We start from the raw sequence: 17,747 nt of genomic DNA on the forward strand, positions 1-17,747 counted from the left end.
AGTATCAAGTTGCCGGGCATTTAGAATGGAAAGACGGAAAGATTATGAAGAGGCATGAGAAAAATTCATTATCTTGATTCTGGTTATGGTTTCACAGTTGTATTTATATGTAAAAGCATCAAATTCCACACTTTAAATATTTGCAGTTTTGTATGTCAGTTATATTCATGAAAGCTTTTTTAACAAATAGGGAACAAACAGAAAAGAAATAACAAAACAATAGACCTAAAGCCAATTATATCAGTAATTACAGCAAATGTAAATGATTTAATCAAGTCTCAGCTACGTGTTGTAACAAGAAGCCAACTTTAAATATACTGATATAGTGTTTAAAAGCAAAAGAATAGGGGGAAAGATATACCATACAAACACTATTCAGCAAAATTTGTGTTGGCTGTATTAATATTATACAAAGTCTACTTCAAGAAAATTAGCCAGGATTAAAAGGGGACATGTGCTGAAAGTGTCCATTCGGTAAGAAGACAAAACAATCCTAAATATATAGGTATGTAATAACAGAGCTTCAAAACTCATGGAGCTAAATAAATATAACTGAAAAGAGAGAAACAGAAAAATCTACAAAGTTGAAGGCTTCTGTAATCTCTCAGTATTCTATAGAACAATTAAACCAAAAATTTGAAGAATATAGAAGATTAGAACAACACAATCAAATTGACTTAATTGATATTTATGGCATACTTAAAAACTATAGAAGACACTCTTCAAATGTCCATGGAACATTCACCACCAAAGACCATATTCTTGGTTATAAGACAACACTTAAAAAGTTTAAAAGAATTAAAAATCAAGTTCTCTGACCATAGTGGAATTAATTAGAAATCAATAACAGAGGGGTACCTAGGTGGCTCAGTCAGTTAAGCCTCCAACTCTTGGTTTCAGCTCAGGTCATGATCTCTGGGTCATGAGATACAGCCTCTATCTGGCTCTGCTCTCAGCAGAGAGTCTGCTTTGGGATTCTCTCCCTCTCCCTCCCCTGTACCCCTGCCCCCACTTGTGCACTTGCTCTCTCTAAAATAAAGAAATAAATAAAATCTTAAAAAAAAAAAAGAAATCAATAACAGAGAGATATCAGGGAAAATTCTCAGATACTTGGAAATTTAAATGACACACTTCTAAATAATCTTCATCAAAGATAAAGTCTTAAGGGAAATTAGAAAATATTTTGAATTGAATGAGAATGACAATTCAATATGTTAAAATTTGTGAGATACACTTAAATCATTGTTCGGAGGGAAATTTATAGAATTGAGTTCATATATTAGAGAAGAAGAAAAGTCTTAATATAATTATCTAAGTTTTTAAATTATGAAATTAGAAAAAGAGCAAAATAAACCCCCAAAAAGTAGAAGGAAAGAAAAAATAGCAGGAATCAATGAAATTGAAAACAGAAAGATAGAGAAAATCAATGAAAACAAGAGGTGGTTGTTTGAAAAAATACATAGAGTCCTTTAGTCAAATTTACCAAAAAAAGGAAAGTAGACAAATTACCACTATCAGAAACAAAAGAGGGGATATAACTACAGATAAAACAGAAATTAAAAGGGTAATAAGGTGAGATTAGAAATAACTCTATTCACACTAATTTGACAACTTAGTTGAAATAGACCATTTTGTGAAAAACAAACTACCAGTATTCACTGGAGATGAAATAGACAACTGAATAGTACCGTATCGTTGAAGAAATTTAGTTGGTATTTGTAACCTTTCAAAAAAGAACTCCTGGTCCAGATAGTTTTCCTGACAAATTCTACCAAATATATACCACTTTTCTGCAGTCTCTTCCAGAAAATAGAAAACAGAACACCTCTCAACATACTTTATGAGATCATCCTTAACCTGGTGTCAAAATCATTCAAAAATCGTAATGAAAAGAAAATTTGAAAATATTGTTTCTGGGGCGCCTGGGTGGCTCAGTTAAGCGTCTGCCTTCGGCTCAGGATGTGATCCCTGCATTCTGGGATCAAGCCCTGCGTTGGGCTCCCTGCTCAGCTCTCCCATTCCCCCTGCTTGTGTTCCCTCTCCCACTCCCCCTGCTTGTGTTCCCTCTCTCGCTGCCTCTCTGTCAAATAAATAAATAAAATCTTTAAAAAAATGAAGAAAAGAATATTTCTTGTAAACATACACAAAGTTCTCAAAAAGTATTACTAAAGTGAATCCAGCATTATATAAAAAGAATAGTACACCAAGACCAAGAGGTGGTTATCCTGGGGATTCAAGACTGGTTCAATATTTGAAAATTAATCAATAACTGTAATCTATTATATTAGCAGTCTAAAGAAGTAAAACCATATGATCATACCAATAGATGGTGAAAAAGCATTAGGTAAAATTCAACATCCCTTTAAGATAAAAAAAATACCCAGTTACCTAGGAGTACAAAGGAAATTCCTTATCTCCATAAAGGGCAATGACAAAAAATGTCCACAGCTGACATCATAATAAATGATGAAAAACTAAATGCTTTCTTTCTAAGATTGGGAATAGGGCAAGGATGTCTATCTTGATACTCTTGTTCAATATTATTACTAAAAGTCCTAGAAATAAAACAAATTATATCTGTTCAAAGATAACATGGTTGCCTACATAGAAAATCCTAATAAATCTACAAAAAAAAAAGACTCCTAAAACGAGTAAGTGTGCTTTAGCAAGGTTGCAATATACAAGGTTAAAATATAAAAATAAGTCATATTTCTGTATACTAGCAATAAACAATTGTAAACATTTTTAAAGTACCATTTACAATAACTCAAATTTAAAAAAATAATATGTAGGTATAACTCTTAACAAAATACTTGCAGGATCTTTATGCTTAAGACTATAAAACACTGATGAAAAAAATCAAAGACCCAAGTAAATGAAGAGATACACTATGATCATGGATTGAAAGACTCAATATATTGAGATGTCATTTCTCTCAATAAACACAATAAAGTCCCAGCAAGGTTATTTTTGTAGACATAGGCAATCTTAAAATATATATGGAAAGGTTAAAGAACTCTTATACTCAAAACAATTAAGAAAGAAAAAAATATTGGAACATTTACACTATCAGATTTAAGACTTAATAGAAAGCTATAGTAACCAACACAGTACAGTATTGATGAAAGAACTGGTACATACAAATCAGTGGGACAGGATAGAGTCTAGAATAGACCCAGACACATATTGTTAACTGATTTTTGACAAAGGTGCAAAGGCAATTCAATTGTGAATAGTTATATAAATTATGGTAAATCCATGCAATGGAATACTATTCAGCAGTAAAAAATGAGTAAACTATTGCTACAACATGGACGAGCCTCAATTGTAAATGCTGTGCTAAATGAAAGAAGCAAGTCTTAAAAGGTTGAATCCATTAATAAAAGATATGAATCCATTTAAAACATTTTGTGAAAAGTAAAACCATTACCCTAAAACCTTTATTTGAATAGTAGAGGTCATGGTCATATTATTTGCCCTCTACATGGAACAAATACATCATTTATGTATCAAATATGCTTCCATGTTTTTCTTTTCTTTAACCTTGAAACTCTAAAGTACATAGTTATTCTTGGCCTTGGCATGATTGTGAACCTAAAGGTAGACAATGAAGTCACATGGCCATAAGGTGACCGACCATCTGAATGGAAACATTCAGATTCTTAGACTCTGAACAGTATATCCAAGAACTAATTGTTCTTTTATTCCCCCTCCTACTGTTCTTTTATTCCCACTTCCCCATCCTTTTTTTTTTTTTTTTTTTTTTTTTTTTTTTTTTTTTTTTTTTGAGANTGAGATCATGACCTGAGCCAAAGACAGATTCTTAACCGAACTGACTGAGCCACCTAGGTGCCCCCCACTTCCCCATCCTTACTCGAAAAATACTGCATTGAAAAAAATCTTTACTTCCCTTGATAATCACTGTTGTGCAGTACAAAGGAGCTTTGATCTAGGAGCCAGAAGACTTAAGTGACTTTGGGCAAGTCACTTAATGTTTTTAAGTTTATTTTCTCATCTTAAAGTAGAGATAATAACACCTATCCTGCCTGCTTCATTTGTAAAGACCTGATGAGGCAATGGAAACTCCCATTTGAACAAATGTTGTAAAGTAATTGGTAAATATAAGCTTTCACTACTATTACTAAATATAAGGGAAAAAAACAGTGTTTTGTGGTATTTTATGGTAATCACAGGAGATTCAAGTCTGAAAATTGTTATAATCTCAAAAATTAATGCAGAATGAATAATAAGGACTTCATAATCTCAAAGTTGATTACTCTGGTTTTATTATCATACATTATTTAATTAAATTATTAATAGAGTACAAAATATGCTATTACACCAAATTTGGAGTACAGGGCTAGACATCTTAGCACAAATTAAAGTTCTGTAAATACCCTCAGGATGAATAACAAGCAATATACTTCTTAAGGTTAATTTCAATTATGAAGGAAGGAATTCAGTGTTAGTAAAAGCTGTAGTTGTTTCCTTCTAGCAGTAGATGCCAGTAGAGTTCTTCTTTTTAATAAAAATCAAATTGCCTAAGTACTTCCATAGCAACAACTTCCTGGTCACATTACCATATATAGAAACATTGCTCTGCAGATTCTGCTTTCTATAAGGACTTTGTAACAAATGGAAACAGTTTTATTGAAAAAAAAAAAAAAGTCCAGGTTTCAAAGGTAGGGTTTTCACTCATCTAGTGAGGCTTACTTCCTCCTCCTTCTTCTTCTACTTACTTTGCTGCTAAGCCTTATGCATTGTTTTAAATAAATTAATCTTAGTGTTCTAGTTAGGAATCTGGAATATCTGTACTAAGCTTGAGCAACATTGAATATGCCTGGCTAAACATGTTAAAAATGAATATGCTGGGGCTGAAATGTTAGGATTAGTTCATGCATTTGGCAAGGGAATACCATGAGTATAATATTTTGGGAAGGTTAATGTGTCAGAGATGAGTGATTGAAAGAAATGACTGGAAGCAGGGAAAACAAGTTATTTTAGAACTCCACATTTGCACATTATAAAAATGAAACCCAAAGAATGAACAAAATTTAATAACTGACTGAATATAGAGAAAAAGAGTTCAATGACATTGCATAAATAAAATTAAAACATTTTCAAGTATTTGATGGTTTTATTTAAACCTGTAATTTGTTAAAAATGAATGCTTTCTTCAACATATTTTTGAGTATGTAATACATGAATTACATTTATGAATTCAAGTAATGTATTTTGAGACATAAATTTATAAACAGCAAGTTTTAACACAAAAGTTTAAATCAGTGGAGAAAGGAGAGAGCAATTTATTTTCCAGGAAATATGTGGGAAAATTCAGTGAAGACATGATAGTTGGAGTGAGCCTCAAGGATGATAGAATTTCTCCCAAGACAGCAAGACAGAGAATTAAGGAATTCATCCACTTCTGTCCCTATATAGTCCTTCCATGCTCTGTAGAGGTTTATTAAAGATTGCAGACACTTGTTCAGTGTCTGTTTTGTGTAAAGCACTGTCAGATGTTAATAAGAAATTATTCTTATACACACACACACACAGAAAGCTACAAATTTTAAAATCTTAGTATTATAGATACTGTTCCCTCTTTGGTTATATTGATTTTTTTTTATTACACAAAACAAAATGTACACAAAGGAGCTATTACTTGGCAAAATTCATAAGTCAATTTTGTGCATGTGTGTTGTCCTAAATTGGTTATATTATTGTTCCAATTTATTCTATTTATTATTATTGTTCCTATTCTATTTGTCAATCAGTTGGCAGGAAATCTGGACTAAGATATTTTTTAGGTAGATCCTCTCTCTCCCAAGGAGAAAAGCACATAAATTTCTCATCCTTTAATTAGTGTCAAAAGGCAAGTACTCAAAGTCATCATTAAATGTCACAGGTTACTTTTTTTTCCTGCAAATGGAAAATGGCAAATTTTACTTACTTTTAATCAAAGGAATTTCTAAGTCAGACCTAAAGTTAGGGATCAGGGAAGCAGTAATACTCAGTGTTTAAAAATTAACATGTTTCAGTAAACTAGAAGGAATTTTTTTCTCATTTGAAATGTTTTGCTGTGGCTGATTTTATATAACTTTAAATCTTATATTTTGTTCCTTTTTTTCATATTTTAGAATGTTTTAAAATGTACTGCTGATAGGCACTTGTCAGCAGATTGTAAGTTTGATAAGCAGTACTCACATAACTACGTTTTTGTAGTTCCTGTATATATTAGACTTAAGTCAATGAGTTAGCAACATTCGGTTCTTTTTTTTTTAAGTGCTAGTTCAGATTTTTCTTAGTTAAAACACGTTATAAAGTTGTTTTGCAAGAGTTTTTAATATCCATTTTATATGAGTTTTCAATGAAAAGTTAACTGCTTATAAGGATTCGTAAAATCTGTACATTAGCTGATTTCCTGGAAAAAAAAACACAGCCTTTTTAACATATTATATTTGGAGAGTAGTTTGGCCTTGAATTGTTTGCATAGGATTGTAATACATGTTTAATTAGTTTTCTTTTTAAAAAAGTTTTTTTCAGTCTATATATAAAGCCTTATCTTTAATATTCTCATTAGGCTATATATTAATATTAAACACTCTTAAGCATAAAACCTTTTAGACTGATACAGCAAGTCTTTAAAATCCCCATCTCCACTTGAGATGAAGGGTTTGCTAAGAAAGGCTCAGTAATGTACTGTTTTATATTAACAGGAAACAGAACAGCAGTAGTGGTTTGAATACCCTGCAAACAGGAAGTTTGACACATGCATAGCTCTTAGCTTCTGTGTGAGAACTTGTTGAGCTCCTTCTGGAAATACTTTCAGTTACTTTAAGTAAAGTGTAAATGCATATGAATGGCAGCTTATAAAGAACTACCCTGTAACCAGTATACAGGTACAACTGCTCTTCAGAAATTGGAAGGTTTTGCTAGCCGATTATTTCATAGACATTCTAAAAGTACTGCACATGATCAGAAAACTGCTCTGGAAAATGACAGCCTTCATTTCTCTGAACATACTGCTTTATGGGACAGATCAAGTAAGTTTTTTTTTTTTTTAATGGTACATTTTAACTAGAAGCTAAAATACTAATTGGAGTCTGAGAATCAAACATAAAGAAAAATGTTTTGTTTGTCTTTTTATGTTTTTCACAAGGACATTTTGCAGGATGAAGTTGCAAAATTCCACAAAAACTTGATTATAAGTTGAACTGAATTGTGTAGATCATTGTTTTGTTTTATATGTGACCAGTAAGTCACATTTGGTAGGAAATTTTCTACAGAATTCTTATATCATTTCTAGTGTATGTTACTGTTTTGTTTTTATTTTTTGTTCTTATATAAAAGTGAAAAGCCTAAATTCTAGAAACAAGTTAACTTTTTTTATTTTTTGGATTTATAAGCCTTAAAGTTAGGGCAGAAGACTCTTAAATTAATTAAAGTTCCATTATGTTTACCATTTTTTATTTTTAAATGCCTTTGTGAAACTTCAGTTTTTTTATAAGCAGGATTTATACTATGAAGGCATAGTATAATTATTCTATGTAAAATCTTATATTTATAACATTATAAATATCAAAAGCTTTTATAATTATATTTTATGTTATTTGCAATTACAGTTAAAGGAGGAAAAAGTTGTTTATGCATACATCACATTCTTTCCAGGCATGTTAAAATGTTTGGACTTGCTGCTTTGCTAAAATGGTGATATGTAACCTTTTTTGGTGACATGCAGTTTAAAAGATAAATTTCAGTATAAACAACACCAGTGCCTCCATTCCACTACTCACCTTGGACCCTCCCCAAGATATTTTTGTTATTGTGATTAAAGGAACAATAGAGTTACCCTTGGTACCTTTGCCCTTTTTGATGTGTTTGATAATCAAATGGCACTAGGTTTTGCCTTTTTCTGTTTATATATTCCATAGCAGTTTAAAACTCGGTTTAAAAAAACAAAACAAACCAAGAATGGTTTACAAAATTTACTCCTTGGTTTTTACAGTACCTTCATGGTTCTATAGAAGCTTATTTGAAGTTTTTATTTACTGCATCAGAATTTTTTTTTACCTTCTTCAAGCTGTTTTAAGGAGAAAGTAAAGAACATATATATTGTTAAAATTTTTCTTACTTAAAGGTTTTGATTGTTTATAATTAATCCTTACTGTAAAGCAGGTTAATGGATGAGGATTCTCAAATATCTTCAAGTTAATGAACTGTTAAATATTGGAAATAATACTACATTATTAAAATTAACCATACAACAGAAGTTTGTTATTCATTCCACTTGTCCTGTTCTGTTAATTTGCATTCTCCTAGGTCCCTTTGGAAATCTTTTTCATGCGTTTTGAAGACCTTTTGATTAAGCATTCAATGAAGAATGAGGACAGTACTGAATTAGTTTCTGTTTCACTAGTACCTACTCCTCCAAATAGTGGGTGTTTGTTTAGTAAGTGTATCTCAAATGAATGAATATCACAGGCTTGTAATAATTAAAAGTTATGTTTGAACTATACTGTCACCATTTTTAAAAATGTATGGGGCCTGTGATATTTTCTGAAACACATTTTAAAAACTAGCAATCAAGGATAAAATCATGAGCATGATTTCTTGTAGAAAAAACAGACTGATAAAGTGCTGTTAACATTTTTCTTTATTGTGATGTCCCAAAACAAAATAAATAATACTCTTGTACACAAGTAAAATTAGGTACAGGACTTGTAGCCCTGCAAATAATAGGCATGATACAAGACATAGTTAGAGTAACTGAATGTTCACTAATCAAGTATTCTTCTACTCTCTTCTCTCTTTCACATCCCAAAAATATCAAAAGAGACAGTAATTTTATATACATAATGATGAGTGTAGCAAACACAAGCTCTAGTTTTCTACTATGGAATGTGTTGCTGTAGAGGAGTAAACACTGATACAACAGAAACAGAGGAATCCTATCACTTCAAAATTCTAGGGTTTATTTTTGTGATGAAAACACAGATTATCATTTACAGAGTGAGTTATAGAAGGAATTTCGACTATATGAAGTTTTTATGAAAACCACATTCTTCAAAGCTACTTAAAGCATTCTACTTGTATGACTTGTTTTACAAGAAAAAGGAATGTACTATCTCCTGATAATAAACACTCTGAATATGCTTGTTCCTAAAGTGCTATTTTAAGAAATCAACTAAGCACAGAAAATACATGTAATTTTTTAAAAATTAGATTTGTTAACTATTGAGTAAAGATTAATTACCAATTTAGGTATTTATGAGATGTAACCAGTTTTAATCCAAGTTTCTTCTCTGGTGACAGTAAATATAGGAAGAAATACAGAATAAAAACCACATAGTAGTTTCCAGGTGCCTTAACTGTGTTTCATCTTTTATTATTAAATTAAGTAACAGGAATTCCTGTTTGATAACACAAATATTTAACAGCTGATTCCATCCATATATATGTACATGAAGTTCAAAAGAAAAACATGGAGGAATTCTGCTTTTTGTTCTGACTCAGAATGAACGGAGTATTGACTTTCATTGAATTCTCTTTGTAGCAAATGTATTATGGTTAGCTTTTAAATCTTCCTTTGATCATAAATGGTGTATCGAATTATACAATGCTGAACTTGATTGAAGTTTTCACATTTTAAATCTTGGACTTCATACACTTAATGAATGTCTAATAACACTTTAAGGACTGAATAGGTGAATAACCATCAAACACTTCTCTTATTCTCCTTTCCCATGAATTGACAGGCTATTTTTCTGGTAGGTACAAATCCATATGAGTGAATCTTAGATTTAAATACCACATTAAAAAAATAAGGAATTTTGTATATGTATTTCTTCAGGTAGCATTAGATAAAGTGGTTTATCAGACCACTCTATCTAGTCAGTTTTACCTTTCCAAAGCTCATACAGTCTTTAAGACAATTCACTTTCATGTTTATTTCTTTTTTTTCCTTTAAGATGTATGTATTTATGTATTTATTTATTTATTTTAGAAAGGGGTAGGGAGGGGCCGAGGGAGAGGGAGAGAAATCACAAGCAGACTCCCTACTGAGTGTGGAGCCCAATGTGGGCCTGGATTTCAGGACCCTGAGATCACGTCATGAATTGAAATCAAGAGTCAGTCACTTAACCAACTGAGTCACCGAGGTACCCCTTTCACGTTTATTTCTTAGGCCACTGAATCTGTGTCATTGTAACTTTTTTTTCATTGTAACTTCTAAGCTAGAAGACCATCCGCATTATCCTTTTATCTGCTTTTTCCATCAGCAACTATTCCATAAGCTTCTTGGTAGTAGTCCATTTTTAGTCATTTGGCAAATGTTTTTGAGAATTTACTGTATCATAATCTACAAATGGGCTCTGGGAAAAATAAGATCTATTTCTTACCCTCAAAAACAAGATTAGGAAGAGCAAACATACAAACAACATAATATTTAAGGTATGGTGAGATGGTTACTTAAAAATACAAGTTTACTGTGGGAGCTTAGTGTAGGAAGAGGTTAACATTAAGGGGAGATGGGACCTTCAAGAANGTAGGAAGAGCAAACATACAAACAACATAATATTTAAGGTATGGTGAGATGGTTACTTAAAATACAAGTTTACTGTGGGAGCTTAGTGTAGGAAGAGGTTAACATTAAGGGGAGATGGGACCTTCAAGAATATAAAGAATGAATTGAATTTTGAGACTCAGAAAAGGAGGAAAATGTTATTTTATTATAAGAAAATAAATAACATACACAAATATGTGAAAATATGAAAATTTAGGATTTACTTAAGAGACATAGTAAGATATTGTCCAGAAAGGTAGTCTGTAGATCTGATCTTTGAAGTCTATATTCAGAATTTTGAACTACATTCTAAGAGTGGGGAGCTAATCCAGTTTTTTAAAGTGGAAAATAATATATATTCAGTCTTTGTTAAAAGGGCCTAAAGAATTTTAATTTTAACTAGCATAACAAAGGAAAAGTTAACTTGCTTATTCTGCAAGGAAATGTATTTGGATACTAAAGATTTTCTGTTTGAGCTGGGCAGGTAATACAACTAAGACTTTTGGTCACTACAGGACCATGGCAAATGAACAGTCAGACACTGGATTCCCTTTACAATAACAGTGCTAATTTAAGATGTTTCTTCTACCTGGAATTTCTTTTCCTTTCTACTACCAGTGGTGAGATCTGCTCGTACTTTCAGACTCTGCTCAAATATTATCTCTAACAAAATCACCAAAGCATTCTTTTCCTGTTTTTCATTCCATTAGAATTCATAATCTCTTCCTATGTTCTCTTATCGTCTTATGCTCACTTCCATTATGGTTTATTTTATAGATTTAAAGTTATATTACATTAGTCCTTAAGTTACCTATCTCCCCTATTTGACTTTGAACTCCAAGAGGGCATAAATTTGTCAATTTATTTTTGGTATTGCCAGCATAGTTCTCAACAAACACTGAGTTGTTTATTAGATTGCCATTAAATATCACTGTGGTCTTACACTAACAATCTTTCTCTAATTTGTTAAATTATGATCTTTGCAGTTTATTTCAAAGGCTTATGGTCATTAACCAAAAGCAGTAAAATGCTCACCTGAACATGACCTGAACATTCCGGAGGCACTAAACTCTTCAGTGTTATTGGTGTATTTTTATCATGATTGTTTATAAGAATTTGAATAATCAGCAGACCTTATACTAAAATAATTGGAATATTAAATAATTTAAAATTAGAATATGTTTCCATGGGCTACTTAGCAATGCCAAGTAGTATATCAATTGTATAATATAAAGAGTAGCTTCTATTTGCTTGTGTTTTGCAAGAATACCCATACTCCATGGGTAGAGAAGAAGAAAAATTAAATATATATTCTAGGTAGTGTCTTGCTACCCAAAGGGTATTCCCAGTCCAACAGCATTAGCATCACCTGGGTGCCTGTTATAAAGGACGACTCTCAGGATGCCTGGGTGGCTCAGTCAGGTAAGCATCTGTCTGCCTTTGGCTCAGGTCATGATCCCAGGGTCCTGGATCTAGTCCCACATTGGGCTCCCTACTCACTGAGGAGTCTGCTTCTCCCTCTGCCTGCTCTGCCTGCCACTCTGCCTGCTTGTGCTCTCTCTGACAAATAAATAAATAAAATCTTAAAAAAAAAAAAAGAAACTCTCAGGCCCTATCAAACCTGTGTCAGAATCTTTATTTTAACAGAATTATCCAGGTGATTTGTATGCACATTAAAGTTAGAGAGGCACTTTTTCCCTCATAACATTTTAATCTGATTAGCAAATAATATATCTTCATTGGAGAAAATTTGCAAACCTTAGAAAAAACAAAGAAAAATGTAAAAAATCACACATTTCCACCAAAAGATAACCATTGCTAACATCTTTTGTATATATAGTCTTATAGTTGTAGATATAGATATCTTTTGTATATATGGACTATTTTTTGCATAGATAAATTTCCACCAGCCCCTAAATTTGGATCTTTTAGTACAGTGTTTTATTACATTTTTGCTCTTCATAAAGAATTGTTCCACAATATCTTTTAAGATGGCTGTTTTGTTTTCAATTGTAAGGTTGTACCACAGTGTATTTAACTAATCACTTGCCATCTAGATTGTTTTTAATTTTTGGTATTATATAAAAAAATGCTGTGGTAAACATCCTTGTAGCAAAATCTTTGTATATATTATTTTTATATTTTATAGGACAAATTTAGAGAATTGTTATGACTGTTTTAAGGCTTTTGTATTAAATTAATTGCAGCCCAGATATAGAAGTAATATATCCTTTTGGAGTTAAATTTGTTTCAGTATTCAGAGAAGACGTTTAAATTCCCTCGTATAATTTTCTGACACATCAAGCATGCTTTATTTTCTCCTTTATTATTTGTGTTTATCAGAATTTTCCACTTTTCAAAATTAATCAATTATTAGGAGTAAATGGTCTGAGAGACGTGTTTTAGTTGTTGAAAAGAGCATTATCATTAGATGTTCCTTAGTAATCAACAGTCTATAATCTAGTTGGGTTGGAGATTCAGTCATATTATAAAGTATATCACATAATTCTGATTGTGCAATATAACAGTGACTCTTATCCTTTCATTCCCACATTCCCTGGGTGGAATATTGTCATATACATTATCACATGAAACATTTATTTATTATCTGTCAGACATTGTGCTAAGGACATTGCATATATTCCTTTATGTAATCCTTTAAAAAACCCAGTAGGGTAAGTATTATTATCATCCACATCTTACAGATGAAGAGACTAAAGCACATTGAGGGACAGTAATTTCTTCCAGATAACATATCTAAAGGAAGAAATTTGAACCTGGGCAGTCTGGCTCCAAAGCCCATGCTTTTAGTACCTGTTCTGTGAAATCTTTCTATATATATGTGTGTGTAAGAAAAACAGGCTAGAAAGAGAACTTCGAAAATAAGATGCCATCCAAAAAGAGCTAATAAATTGAAACTGGAGTGATATATTCTCTGAAGGGTTGAATATTACTTGCAAAGCCCTAAAATAATGGCTGCTTTTAACTCAGCTTTTTTTTTTTTTTAAAGATTTTATTTATTTATTTGACAGAGAGAGAGACAGCCAGCGAGAGGGGGAACACAAGGTGGGGGAGTGGGAAAGGAAGAAGCAGGCTACCAGTGGAGGAGCCTGATGCAGGGCTCGATTGCAGAACGCTAGGATCACGCCCTGAGCTGAAGGCAGACACTTAACGACTGAGCCACCCAGGTGCCCCTTAACTCAGCTTTTAACTAGTTGTATAACTAGTATGGCCCACTTAGGATACAAATAAGGTTTCATCTTTTAAATATTCAGATTAATCACTTGCACTCATCTGTTCATATTAGCAGGACTGCTAAGCAGCACTTTTCTTGGTGTCTCCTTACAGCCCCCTTCAAATATTGCTAAACTTTTGACAGTTTACTCATTACAGAGAGGCTAATCTTCCTTTCAAAGCATAGATGAAGAAAGAGATGAGCATTTTGATTAATATATAAGCTAGTGGTCTCTTTTTTAGCCTCATTTGATTTTGCCTCTGCTACATGGTTTCATGGTTTAAAACTGGTCCCCAAAAATTTGATGTACCCTTGCTCTTTTTTTTTTTTTTTTTTTTTTTTTTANTATTTATTTATTTGACAGAGATAGAGACAGCCAGTGAGAGAGGGAACACAAGCAGGGGGAGTGGGAGAGGAAGAAGCAGGCTCACAGCAGAGGAGCCTGATGTGGGGCTCGATCCCACAACGCCGGGATCACGCCCTGAGCCGAAGGCAGACGCTTAACCGCTGTGCCACCCAGGCGCCCCATGATGTACCCTTGCTCTTGATGTGATGAGGCTGATCCCTGTAGAGACCTTAGTGGTTCTTAATAGAAGGGTGACCACCCTTCCCAGTGTTATGCTTATCCAAGGGATATATCACAGGATTTAGTTTCCTTAATTTATACTTACGTGCTTCATGATCCTGACTTCCATGCCAGGTTAAATGTGTGACAGGGTTATCTTTAGCCCTTCCCCCACACTGTACCAAAATCAGCCTTCCTCTCTTGAACATCTTGTCCAGGGATAGCAAACTGGTTGTCTGTAACTCAAATGTAGCTCACAGATAAGTTTTGTTTGGTTCTCATGGTATTTTTTAAATAATTGAATTTGATACCATTATTTTATATAAAAATATAAATTATTTTATATAAAAATATAAATTTTTACTTTATATAAAATATAAAATAATGATTTTTAAACAAGATTTCATATTAATATTGGACTTTCATATTTTTGAACCATTAGAAAAGTTGATTTCAATGGCCTCTTATTCCCACTTAAGAACAAATGGGCACTGAGTGAATATCTTCTTTAATCAGGATTTATACTGTGTGATTTACTCTGGCCTTTACTTCTGTTGTTTGGCCTATAGTGCCTCTAATGTGGACCCGAAATCACCAACTCAGATTCTCCTTTCCTTTTTGATAAAGCTTGTTCAGTGTACTTTCCTACTCATGGGCCACAGATACTATCACTAAAATTCATGAAAGAAATTCTGGTAATTCTGAACCTTAGAAAGAATGGGGTCTAGTTTTAATCCCTCCCTTTCAGGATCTGCATATTATTTTTAATACAGATCTACTTACCTCCTTCCCTTTAATTAGTTTTGTTTACCATTAGGTATTGGAAAAGAACAGCCTTTACTAGCTCCAAAGGGTTTTTGTTAGATCATTCCCCAAGCTAATGGATGCCTACCAGCCTTATATTTACATAATAAGTTGTCCACTGAAGTGATTCTTCCCAGAGCAAAGATCTGCTTATGAGCACTTGACAACTTTTTTTTTTTAAGATTTATTTATTTATTGTAGAGAGAGAGAGTGGGGGAGAAAGAGAGAGTACACAACATGCGCCCTTGGAGGGGCACAGGGAGCGGCAGAGGGAGAGAGAAAGAGGGAAAGAATCTTAAGCAGACTCCCCACTGAGCATGGAGCCTGATAGGACACAGGGCTCCATATCATGACCCTGACCTAAAAGGAAATGAAGAGAGTTGAGCACTTAACTGACTGAGCTACCCAGGAGCCCTGACAACTTTTTAAAAAATGAAGTGTAATTTATATAACATAAAACTCAGTCATTATAAGTGTACAGTTCAGTGTTTATTAATAAATTTATAGAATTGTGCAGCCATATCCACAATTCATTTTTAGAATATTTCCATCACCTCAGAAAGTTCTTTTGTACCCTTTGGCAATCAGTCTCCACTTTCACCTCAACCACAGACAAACCCTGATCTCTTTTCTGGACCTACAGATTTCCTTTTCTGGACATTTTCTGTCTCTACAGATTTTCTGTCCCTATAGATTTTTGTCACTACAGATTTTCCTTTTCTAAAAATGGGATTATATAATATGTAATGGAATCTATTGTTTCTGGCTTCTTGCACTTAAAATAATGTTTTTGAGGTTTATCCATGTTATAGAACATATCAATAACTTTATTGCTGAATTATAGCATGCTGTATGGATATAATACATTTTGTTTATCCATTCAGCAATTGATGAACATTGAGATTGTTTCCAGGTTTTGGTTATTTGGATAATGTCGCTATAAACATTTGTATACAAGACTGAGTGGACAAATGCTTTCAGTTTTCTTAAGTAGATATCTAGTAGAATTGCTGGGTATATACTAAGTTTATGTTTATTCTTTTAAGAAACTTCCAAATTGTTTTAAGTGGCTTTACCATTTTACATTGCTACCAGCAATATATGAGGGTTACAGTTTCTTCACATTTTTGTTAATACTTGATATCATGAGTCTTATTATAGCCATTCTGTTATATGTGAATTGGTATTTCATTATGGTTTGTTTGTATTTCCCTAATGATTGATGATGTTGAGCATATTTTCATATGCTCTAAGAAGCCATTTGTGTATCTTCTTTGGAGAAGCATATTTTCAAACCTTTTGCCCACCTCCAAAACTGAGGATTTTTGCCTTCTTATTATCAAGTCTTAAAAGTTCTTTATATGTTCTGAACACAAGTTCTTTTGCAAATACATATTTGCAAATATTTCCTCAGTCTATGGTGTGTCTTGTTTTCTTAAATGATGTCTTTAAGGAACAAAATTTGTGATTTTAATGAAGTACAATTTATCATTTTTTTCCTTTATAGATTTTACTTTTGGCGCCAAATCAAATCATTGTCTAACCCAAAGCAATGAAGATTTTTATTCTCTGTTTTCATCTAGAAATCCATTTTTTAAGTTGTTTTTGTATATGATGTGAGGTACGGAGTGAAGTCTTTTTTCCCCCCTTCATCTGACTATCCAATTTTTACTGCACTTTTTAAATCCTATTTTTGGCATCAGCTATCCATTTCTTAATAAAAAAATAGTCTGCTGGGATTTTAATAGAGATTATACTGAATCTATAGATTAATTTGTAAAGAAACGCTATTTTAACAATATTGAGTAATGCGTAAGGATGAAATATTTCTCCATTTTATAGATGTTCTTTAATTTCTATGCAATGTTTCCTATTTTTTAGTGAGGAAGTCTTGTTAAAGTTTATTTTTAAATATTTTATTTCTGTTAATACTGTTGTGAATGGAGTGGTTTCTTTTATGTTTGGATTGTTTGTTCCTAGTATATTAAAAGGTTATTGATTTTTGTTTTTCCTAGTATATTAAAATGTTATTGATTTTTGTGTATTAATCTTACATCCTATGATGTTAATAAACTCATTTATTAGTTCTAATAGTTTCTTTGTAGATTCCTTAGAATTTTCTACATATAGAATCAAGTCATCTGCAAATAAAGACAGCTTTCTTTCTTATCAAATCTACATGCCTTTTTTCTTAACTCATTGCACTGGCTAGAACTTCTAATACAAAATTGCATAGAAGTGATGAGTGCTGACATCCTTGTCTTATTCCCAGTCTTAGGGAGAAAACATTCCATCTTTCATCATTATCTATGATGTAAGCTATGGAGTACCCCCCCCACACACACACATGCACACACATGCCCCTTATCAGCTTGATGAAGTTCTGGTCCTACTTTATCAAGGTATTGAATTTCATGGAATGTTTCTTCCTCATACATTCAGATGATTATGTAGTTTTATCTTTTATTTTATTAATACAGCATATTTCATTAATTGATTTTCAATGTTGAACCAACCTTGCATTCCTGGGATAAATCCCACATGGTCATGGTGTATAATCCTTTTTATATACTGTTGGATTA

At 32.4% G+C, this 17,747-nt stretch overlaps 1 protein-coding gene across 2 annotated transcripts in view; it reads left to right on the forward strand.

The window, feature by feature from the left end:
* The window catches only part of PRKACB (protein kinase cAMP-activated catalytic subunit beta), a 120,631-nt gene that overhangs the window by 46,406 nt on the left and 56,478 nt on the right, over window positions 1–17,747 (forward strand). Inside the window, exon 1 of one of the 2 annotated variants that reach the window (XM_002926813.4) lies at window positions 6,762–7,043. The exons of the other annotated variant lie outside the window; for it this stretch is intronic. Coding sequence (XP_002926859.1) covers window positions 6,860–7,043 — 184 coding nt within the window. The 5' untranslated portion in view covers window positions 6,762–6,859. Of the gene's footprint in view, window positions 1–6,761; window positions 7,044–17,747 lie in introns of those variants that run through there. 2 annotated transcript variants of the gene reach the window in all.

This window comes from Ailuropoda melanoleuca, chromosome 2 (assembly GCF_002007445.2).
Source record: "Ailuropoda melanoleuca isolate Jingjing chromosome 2, ASM200744v2, whole genome shotgun sequence".
NCBI classification, from domain to species: Eukaryota; Metazoa; Chordata; class Mammalia; order Carnivora; family Ursidae; genus Ailuropoda; species Ailuropoda melanoleuca.